This window comes from Ailuropoda melanoleuca, chromosome 16 (assembly GCF_002007445.2).
Source record: "Ailuropoda melanoleuca isolate Jingjing chromosome 16, ASM200744v2, whole genome shotgun sequence".
NCBI lineage: Eukaryota > Metazoa > Chordata > Mammalia > Carnivora > Ursidae > Ailuropoda > Ailuropoda melanoleuca.
Genome location: NC_048233.1, coordinates 78714326 through 78724529, shown reverse-complemented (window position 1 = coordinate 78724529; position 10204 = coordinate 78714326). Strand labels below are relative to the sequence as shown.

General features: G+C 46.1%; 1 protein-coding gene across 3 annotated transcripts; it reads right to left on the bottom strand.

Moving 5' to 3' along the window:
- Positions 1–3320: 3320 nt before the first annotated feature.
- CLP1 (cleavage factor polyribonucleotide kinase subunit 1) lies at positions 3321–6370 on the bottom strand. Of its 3 annotated transcripts, none has more exons than XM_002922710.4 (3): positions 6235–6370; positions 4843–5470; positions 3321–4441 (listed from the first exon to the last, which is right to left on the bottom strand). In XM_002922710.4, exons 2-3 carry the CDS (start codon positions 5446–5448, stop codon positions 3770–3772), a joined length of 1278 nt encoding a protein of 425 aa, XP_002922756.1. In that variant the 5' UTR covers positions 5449–5470; positions 6235–6370; the 3' UTR covers positions 3321–3769. The 3 variants fall into 3 exon arrangements, with proteins under 3 accessions (XP_002922756.1, XP_019658779.1, XP_019658778.1); XM_019803220.2 differs by lacking the exon at positions 6235–6370 and adding an exon at positions 6089–6222; XM_019803219.2 differs by lacking the exon at positions 6235–6370 and adding an exon at positions 5984–6096.
- Positions 6371–10204: the final 3834 nt, after the last annotated feature.

Sequence of the window (10204 nt, the reverse complement as noted above, 5' to 3'; positions counted from 1 at the left end):
ATTTGAAAAATACAGAGGGGCGCCTGGGTGGCGCAGTCGTTAAGTGTCTGCCTTCGGCTCAGGGCATGATCCCGGCGTTCCGGGATCGAGTCCCACATCGGGCTCCTCTGCCGGGAGCCTGCTTCTTCCTCTCCCACTCCCCCTGCTTGTGTTCCCTCTCTCGCTGGCTGTCTGTCACATAAATAAATAAAATCTTTAAAAAAAAAAAAGAAAAAGAAAAGAAAAATACAGAAAAAATAGAATGGTGTCAAGAAGATTCTCCTCCCCATCATTAAATTCTCTCTCTCTAGTCTGTTGATATGCTGAGGCATCCTATCTAAAAAACTTAACAAACCTTCCCTTGACCCTACATCTGGCCCCCCCTCCCTTTCTTAGCAAAGCTTCTTGTCTGTGGAGGTTATCTCTACTTCTTTAATAATATATGTATTTCAATAGGAGTTTTATCCCTACCATTCCAGAACTACACTTCTGAGGTCAATACTGACATCCATGCTTCCAGATCCATAGTCCAGTCTCCTTTGCTAGCTCCCATTACACTTCACCGCTTTTGTTTGGAGTGCCCTGAAAGTCCATCTCTGTCTTCTGATTTCCATTTACGGAGTCCCTAACTGACTTCTTCCAATAATACTGCCTTAAAAAGCCCTCTATAAGCCAATAGCTTCCATGAACCTTCAGCACTAACACCCCCAAACCTTCTAACTGCTTGTTTCCTTGTGTCCACACAGCATGTCCATATGGATGACTAGTAGATGGCTGAAACTTAATATTGCTAAAATAGAACTCTTGGTAATCTCTCATCCCCTCCCTGAGTTTTCCCAACCTCCTATCCAATCTAGTTACTCAAGTCAGAAATACAGGAATCAGGGGCTCCTGGGTGGCTCAGTCATTAAGTGTCTGCCTTTGGCTCAGGGTGTGATCCCAGGGTCCTGGGATCGAGCCCCACATCAGGCTCCTCCGCTGGGAGCCTGCTTCTTCCTCTCCCACTCCCCCTGCTTGTGTTCCCTCTCTCGCTGGCTGTCTCTCTCTGTCAAATAAATAAATAAAATCTTTAAAAAATATATATTAAAAAAAAAACCAGGAATCAGCTTTGATTCCACTTTCTTTTCCTCACCACTCCCATCCCAGCAAGTTCCATCTTACCTCCAAAAGATCCAAAGGCAAATCTCCTCTCCTACTCCACCTCTGCTAGTCTAATCCCCCCCATCAATTCTCACATTGAAACTACCGCAAGTCTCCTAATGTATCCTTGCTCCTACTCTTCCCTCTATAATCCATTTTCCACACAGCAATGATCTTTTCAAAATCAGGCCATTCCTCTGTTTAACCACCTGCTTTGGTCTGGAATATGTACCCAAAATTCATTATGTTGAAATCCTAAGCCCCAAAGATGATGGTATTATTGTCCACAATAGCCAAAGCGTGGAAGGAACCGAGATGCCCTTCAACAGATGACTGGATTAAGAAGCTGTGGTCCATATATACAATGGAATATTACTCAGCTATCAGAAAGAACGAATTCTCAACATTTGCTGCAACATGGACGGCACTGGAGGAGATAATGCTAAGTGAAATAAGTCAAGCAGAGAAAGACAATTATCATATGATTTCTCTCATCTATGGAACATAAGAACTAGGAGGATCGGTAGGGGAAGAAAGGGATAAAGAAAAGGGGGGGTAATCAGAAGGGGGAATGAAGCATGAGAGACTATGGACTATGAGAAACAAACCGAGGGCCTCAGAGGGGAGGGGGGTGGGGGAATGGGATAGACTGGTGATGGGTAGTAAGGAGGGCACGTATTGCATGGTGCACTGGGTGTTATACGCAACTAATGAATCATCGAACTTTACATCGGAAACCGGGGATGTACTGTATGGTGATTAACATAATAAAAAAAACATTAAAATAAAAAAAACCCCACAAAGATGATGTTATTAGGAGGTGGGGCCTTTGAGAGGCACTTAGATCGTTAATGTAAAACCTTCATGAAGGGGATTAGTGCCTTTATAAAAGAGGCTCCACAGTGCATCCTTGGCCCTTCTATGGGAGGACACAGCCAGAAGTAAGCCGTCTGCAACCCCAAGGACAGCTATCATCAGAACACGACCATGCTGGTGCCTTGACCTTGGAATTTCCTGCCTCCAAAACTGAGAAACCACTGATGTTTATAAGCTACCCAGTCTGTGGCATTTTGTTATATAGCCGCCTGAAGGAACTAAGATACCACCCCTTTCCCATCCTTTGCCACTGCTCTTAGATTACAAGAGCCCTACATTATCTGGTTTCTCCCGCCCCCTCCAGCCTCAATTTTTACCAATCGCCCCTTGATACACCATGTTTCCCTTCATCAAATACATCAAGGTTTTTGTTGGTTTTTTTTCCCTTCCTTAGGGTTTTGCACTGTTTCCTCCACCAGGAAGATATCCCAATTTCACACAGCCATTCAGGTCTTAATGTGAAATGTGCTCAGGGGAGGCCTTTCCTGACCAATCTAAAGCATTTTCCTAGTCATTCTGTCTCAGACCACCCAATTTTAATTCTACATAGCACTTGCCTTTTTTGTTTATTTATTCTAAGCAAGCTCCGGAAGACTTTGCCTAACATGTTCCCCATCTAGAATGGTTCCTGGCAAATAGATGCTCAATAAATATTTGTTTAAAGAATGAATGGATGAAGGGCATTAGACAGTACTCAATAATCCAGTCTAAACTAGGAACACACATCATTTGCAAGAAATCAGAGAATGGGGGGCACGTGAGTGGCTCAGTCGTTAAGCATCTGCCTTCGGCCCAGGGTGTGATCCCAGGGTCCTGGGATCAAGCCCCACATCGGGCTCCCTGCTCTACTGGGAGCCTGCTTCCTCTCCCACTCCCCCTGCTTGTGTTCCTTCTCTCACTGGCTGTCTCTCTGTCAAATAAATTTTTAAAAATCTTAAAAAAAAGGAATCGGAGAATGGGGCTTTCCCAGCTTCTCACCACCTGAAAGCTCAATTTACACTGCCATAGGGCCCAGTTCCAATCAGACAGAGAATAGGAAAGATAGCTGCAGCTGAGAGCAAATGGGCTATGTCTGGGAAATGATTAGACCAGAAACCTCAATCCAAGTTTATCACCAGCCCCTGTAGCTCCTCAGCGTAAACCTGGGATTGACAAAAGATTTAGAATCTATTTACGTACAAGGAAAGGAGAGTCATTATAAAAATTCACCTGCTTGGCTCTTGGCTTTCCTCTCCTCTAAGCATTTAGCCATAACTCATTCCAATAATGTTTCCCTCTTGCTTAGGGGGAAACACAAAATTTTTAAAAAATTATACCAGCTTCTATGAGATGACAAAAGTATTTATTAAAATTTTCCAAGTTTGAACTTTATTAGAAAGAGGCCTTCTGATTCAATCTTTCATCCTGTAAAAATGAGATAGTAAGTACTAGATACAGAATATAAAGCAGTGATGATAAAAAAAAAAAAAATTCCTCCTAGAAATCAGTCCACCAAGTAGCATAGTGGAATAGGATTCTCCGGGACCTCAGAAAATTCAAAGTGGCACCTTTGGTGATCCAAGAAACCAATTATATTCTCATGGTTGTCCTTTTGGTTCAAGATTAGAAGAGTTGGGTTTCCACCACCTGTTTCAAGAGGTAGAAATATGCTTTCTACTAGTTCACTGTTTACTCGTCTGCGTGGCCTCAACAGAGTCTCATACCTCAGTCTACCTGCGTTTGGTGATGGCCAGAATATCTCTAATGCCCCAGGCAGCAGGCTTCCTACCAATCTCTACTTAAGGTCCATGAACCGAATATCCATGATGAGAAGGAAGTTCTTAGGCAGTGGGCGGGGGGCTGGAGAGAGAACAGTAAACACTTGATGTTCCAGGTCCACACTGGTCACCACAATGAAGCCAGCCACACTGGTCTCAGAAAGGTTCTCCTCTGTGCCCTCAGCAGTGCTAACACTCAGGAGGTGGTGTACCATATCTCGGCCGGGTGTGACAGGCACTAGCTTGAGCTGATTGTCCTCCTGAGACATGCCCAAAGGCAAACAGGAGTCTGGAATGGTGGGTGCCCCAACTTTGTAGATTTTCACATCTGAAAATTTGACATTGAAGGCATGGGGATAGAAACAGCCCCGGAATCCGTAGAAATACTCACGGATACGCTCATCCCTACATTCCCGCCGGAAGTCTTTGGAGCGTTCAACCACACCCCCTGATTTAGGGAGCAGCACAGTGCGGACAAAGTGAGGCAGGTCCCGTTTTAATTCGTTGTACAGTCGTTCTTGATCCAGAACCACAACCACATCCACCTCGAAGGCTGAGGCTGCGTGCACCAGGGCCTGGTACCCAGAGCCCTTGACCCAGCCACAGGTGTTAATGACACAGCCACTCACAGAGGCCCTTCGGTTCACTTCACACCTTTGATTGAACACATCTGCTAAACGAGATGTAATCTGCAGAAGAGAGCATCAAGGTGAGGAAAAGAAACACAAAATGGACAAACTCATAGCTACATAGAATAAGTGACTATTAGGTACAAGAAAAAAATGACATTCTTAATGGCTGTGGTTTCAACCCCGTAACATGGGTTTTTTTACTTTATGTTGCTGCTTCTACTGTTCTATGTCCTAAGCAGAAATTCAGTAAATTATTTAAGAACAGGGCCACAGAAACGTTTAACAATCTGAGGTTGACTTATATTTGAAACTGTCTTTTCTGAAATCATGTGGCAGTAAATACCAGCTGAGAGGGAGCAAAGACAGGGCCACAGACGATTTTAATTAGCACACTTCTGCACAGCTTCCTACCCTTATAGCAGCCCTTCCCTCCATCCCACCTTGGCTCTGGCTCTGACCTTATTATAAAGCTTGATGTTGGTGCCAGGAGTGGTGGATCCAAAATGATACACCAGAGGGGCTTGGATAGAGAATCCCTCTTCAACGTCAGCTGGCCGCTCAATGTAGAGGGCCCCCATAGTACCAGGGATGGAAACAGAGCCCTGGCCCACATCCAGCTCCACGTAAGTGGGACGGCGGCCCAAACGCACTGCATAGTTGAGCAGTAGACGGCACACTGTGGACTTGCCCACATCAGTGGGGCCCACTACCATCACCCGGGGGCCTCGCTCTTCTTCCTTCTCCGCCTGCCTCCTCATCTGCTCCAAGGCTGTGTGAGTGTTGAGATAAAGCAACATAGGTGTGTCCTTGGAGACATAGGCAACCTCGGTGCGGCCACTCAGCTGTAAAGAACAGCCATGCCAAGTGAAAACAGCCACCTTGGCACCAGCATCAAAGGTGAATTTCTTGTTTCGGGTTAGCTCTGTGCCAAAGATTTCTGCCATGCCAGCCAGCAGCTCCAACTGAACTGACTGAGATGCCTCCACCTCAAAGCGAAGTTCTGTTTCTCGCTCTAGTTCAAATTTAGTTGTTGGCTTCTTGTCATCATTGGCCTCCTCTCCCATCTTTTCTGTGTAGCTGCTGTGCCTACAATATAAATTAATTATTAGATCTAAACAGAGGTTAGGATGCTGTTCAAAATCCCCCCATGAATATTTCCCCTTTCCTTGCCTGATTTTTCTCCTTATCTGTGATCACCACCTGTCTCACTATATATTTGTTTATTGTTTGTCTAACCCAAAAGGAATGTAAGGGTTGGGCAGTTTGGTTTGCGGCTGTATCTCTAGTATCTAGAATAGGGCTTGACAACCCGAAGGCATGTCATAAATACACCGACTGAATAAATGATTCAGACATAAGAAAATTATATCTACACATTGACCTAAGACTCGATTATATCACCTCCATAGCTCCTTTCGTCATTCTATTGGGATACTCCACTTGAGGAGGCAACAAATGCCCACTCCCCAACTCTCCTAGTCAACAAGAAAGGGCGTCTGCAATCTGGATGCAAAGCAGAGAATACTGGGTTTGGACTTAGAAAACAGCATTAACGCCCTGCTCAGCAACTGCTAATGCGGTCGTTTGTAGACAAATCACCTCATCTCCCTGGACCTTTTCCTCGGCTGTCAACTGGAGGCACTTAGGCTTCCACTCACACAGTGTTGTTCTGGGAACTGGTGAAGGGAAAAAATCACTTCGTACACTAGAAAACACCGAGAAATAGTGAAGACTGATTTCCGATCGCGAACTGCAGCTTAAGTCCAACATCTGTCCCGGCACCCCCAGACGCCGAAATCTGCCTTGGCCCCAAGAGGGCGACCGTTGCATTCCTGAGCTTATTATCTCACCTGCACAGCTACAAACCCAAACAGGTAAACCAAGGAGCCCCGGCAGCACCCAAACCCAACTTCACGCCACGCTCGCCCAGATCCACACCGGAAACAAAGGCGGTTCCGCACTCGCGCAATGGAGAAGACGCGGTCGCGCGATGCGCCTCGGGACCTGTAGTTTTGCCAGGACGGCCTCCGAGGCTGAGCTCGCGCAGCCACTCGGCCTTCTGGGAGTTGTAGTTAGAGGATTGTTTTGATCGTGACGCCAAAGGTGGGCGGGGCGGCGGCCGTCATTGTTCGGGAAGCTGGCGAGCTGGGGGTAGGAGGCGTGGCGGTAACGCCCCGCGCGAGGCGGGACCGGCCGAGGAGCCAATGGTTGCCGAGGCGCGGCTGTTGCGGACTCTCCCCCCAGTGTTCCCGCTCACCTGCAGCCCGGGAAAGAGAAGGGCGGCGGGAAGGGGGGTGGGGTTAATAGGCTTGCCATCTGGGTCCCACGACCGTTTGCTTGCCTGGACCACAAGCCAGGAGGTGGGGAAATTAGCAAAACCCCCACGTGGAACACCAGGAAATCTGGGAGTAAGGAAAGTGGAGGAAAACAGCCTGTCAGAGGCCAGCCTGGGCTGTAAAATCTGCGCTTGGCACCTAGAGGGCATTAAAATTTTTTTTTGTTTTAATAAGGAATAAATATCCAAGAATTTCTGACAGTCGTTACCTGACAACGTCTCTCCTATTGAGAAGGCATTTCTGTTGGTGACTCGGTTTCCCTCCCTGAATTCCTGACAGTTCTACAAGGCCAATCATTTATCCCGCAGGCAACAGTTGGGGCCACATCTATAATCCTTTGCTTTGCCACTTTCTCGCTGTGTGACTTTGGACAAATCAGGCTTAAATTCTCTGAGACCCAGTTTCTTGTCTGTAAACAGGGATAATAACAGTACCCAACCTCTTAACGTTGTTTTAAAGATTGAATGGGATGGGGCGCCTGGGTGGCTCAGTCGTTGGGCGTCGGCCTTCGGCTCAGGGCGTGATCCCCGTGTTATGGGATCGAGCCCCACATCAGGCTTCTGCTAGAAGCCTGCTTCTTCCTCTCCCACCTCTCCCTGCTTGTGTTTCCTCTCTCGCTGGCTGTCTCTGTCAAATAAATAAATAAAATCTTTAAAAAAAAAAAAAAAGATTGAACGGGATGATACTGTAGAGTACTAAGCAAAATGTAACATAGCATCTCATGTTAGCTTTTAAGTTTTTATTATAGGTTGAGGAGGGGGAGCTCTATAATAATGCCATCATTTGTACAATAGTTTAAATTTTTCAAAGCCCTTTCCAGTATCTTCTCTCACAGCCAACCTGTAAAGTCAGTTTTATTATCTCCAATTTCGGATGAGGAAGGAGACTAAGGTAGGTGAAGGGACTTGCCCAAGTTAGGACTCAAACCCAGGATTTGGGAGTCTGAGTCCAGTCATTATAGTGCAAACACTTATATAGTGTTAGATGCCAGGTACTGTTCCACCACTTTACAGGTGTAAATTCATTTCATCCTCACAGGAATCCTGTGAAGCACATACCGTAATTGTCACCCCCACTTTACAGATGAGTAACTTCCATCAGTCCAGCTCCCACGGTTACTCTGGATCGAGAAGCCTGGGACGATGATTTTCTGTCTTGCCTCTTTCACACCAGCCCTGTCTTAGCAATCATTCTGTCCGCAGTGCCATCCTCACTTCCCATAGTTTATTCCTTAATGGTTTGCTTTAATTCATTCATTCACCACGCATGCATTAGTTCTCCAGCGAACTTTCAGGTATCCCATAACCTTTCACCATTCTTCAGAAACTCAATTCCAGGCTTCTATTTGCAAATTCTCTCCCTGAATAAGCTCAGCCTCTCCTCTTTCCCTGCAGTCTATTTCTCAGATCTGTTTCTTTGCCTCCACACTCTCCTCCTTGAGGCAATTTCTCCCGATTATCTGAAGGTCATCTTTATTTGGCTTATTTGTAGAGCCATCTCAAGCTGAATTTAGGGAAAAGAAACCTCTCCCTGCCTTTAGACTATCACCATTTCACTTCTCTCTCCCTCTCTCTCTCTCTTGTTTAAGTAATCTCTACCCCCAAGGTGGGGCTCTGACCCATGACCCCCTAGATCAAGTACTGAGCCAGCCAGAGGCCCCTCCAATTCACTTCTTAAACAGAGTGAGGGCACATTTACAGCATCCATGCTTGCCTACACTCTCTTTTCTCCCTTTTCATCTTTCACCAAGAGTTCCTGCCATCTCCACCCCCACCCCCAGAGAAAGCTGTCCTCATATGTCCTTTTCATTTTCCTTGCCAGCTAAACCCTTGATCATTTTCTTCCTGAGTTAATTGGTATCCCCTTTTTGCCTCCAAACTTTCAATCCTTGCCCTAAGAACTACTCACCTACCTTTTTCCCACTTCCCATTGTTTTCCTCAAGAATGGTTCCTCAGATTCCTCCCCCACTTACCTTTCCTCTCTCAACTGCTGCCCAGACAGAAACACTTCTTTTTTTTTCTTTTAAAGATTTTATTTATTTATTCAACAGAGATAGAGACAGCCAGCGAGAGAGGGAACACAAGCAGGGGGAGTGGGAGAGGAAGAAGCAGGCTCCTAGCAGAAGAGCCTGATGTGGGGCTCAATCCCATAACACCGGGATCACGCCCTGAGCAGAAGGCAGACGCTTAAGCTTAACCGCTGTGCCACCCAGGCGCCCCAAAACACTTCTTTCTTTATCCAATTCTCCCTCTCCGTTCCAAACCGTTCCAAGGTACTTGCACTGTGTTTTCGGAATTTAGCTTAAACCTCAGAATCTTCCCTGATCAAATATTCAGAATTCCTTGTATTTTTTTTTAAATTTTGTAAGATTTTATTTATTTATTTGAGAGAAAGAGCACAAGCAGAGGGAGCGGCAGGCAGTGGGAGAGGGAGAAGCAGGCTCCCCGCTTAGCAAAGAGGATGAGGGGCTTGATCCCAGGATCCTGGGATCCTAACCTGAGCCAAAGGCAGAGGCTTAACCAGCTGAGCCACCCAGGCACCCCTCCTTGTATTTTTTCATACCCAGCTAGCATTGCCTCCCATTACCCGCATTTCCTTGCTCTTCCTGCCTTACATGTGAAAAGACAAAGGACACACCCAAAGAGCTGTCCTGAGTACCTATCTTTGTCACACTTCATTTTCTAGACGGTAGCCTCTAGAAAGCCTTGGGGCTTTTATCTTAGAGGATATGTTCCCCGTCCACATACTTCGGAGATATGCACAGGACAGCAGTCCATGAGAAACAGAATCTGAGTCAAATGAAATGTAATTGGAAACTGATAGAAAAATAGCACTAAAAGGTGTTAGTTCTTCGTAAGATATAAATTTGGTATGTGTCTCTTGAGATGTCAGAATTTAATGGTAAATCCTCTCTGGGTTTAAGGGTATGAAGTTGAGAACACTGTTTTGAAATAATTACCATTTACTAAGTTCTGATCATGTGCCAGGCACTTTTTCGGTGTTTACATGTTACCTCACTTTACATCACATCTCCATGAGGTAAATATCATGAGCTTCACTTAGCAGGAGAGGAAAACTGGTGGCGCAAAGAGGATCAGGAACTTGCCCAGGGGTTCCTGGTGAGTATACTGGCAGAGCTGGTATTCGAACTCAGGTCTCTTCGAGACCAAAGCCAGACACTTGGACCACGTCTGAAGATGCAACTCAATTGCTGTTTTGGGATCATCTTCTACAGGCAAGGCTCTGCGCTAGGCATTGCAGTCCTGGGATGCAGAGAGGAGTTTCCCAGAGGACCTTTCTCAGAAAGTTTACAGCCCGGTAGAGAACCTTATGTAACGTGGGTGTCTCTGTTCCCGAACTTGGACTTGGAGGTAGCTGAGAAGAGGTTCCTGCTTGTGAGATGTCATACTCCGTCAATGACTCCTTCAGGAGCATTAAGCTGAGGCTTTGGAGGCTTGGAAGTGCCCGGTTCAAGCTTGGGGG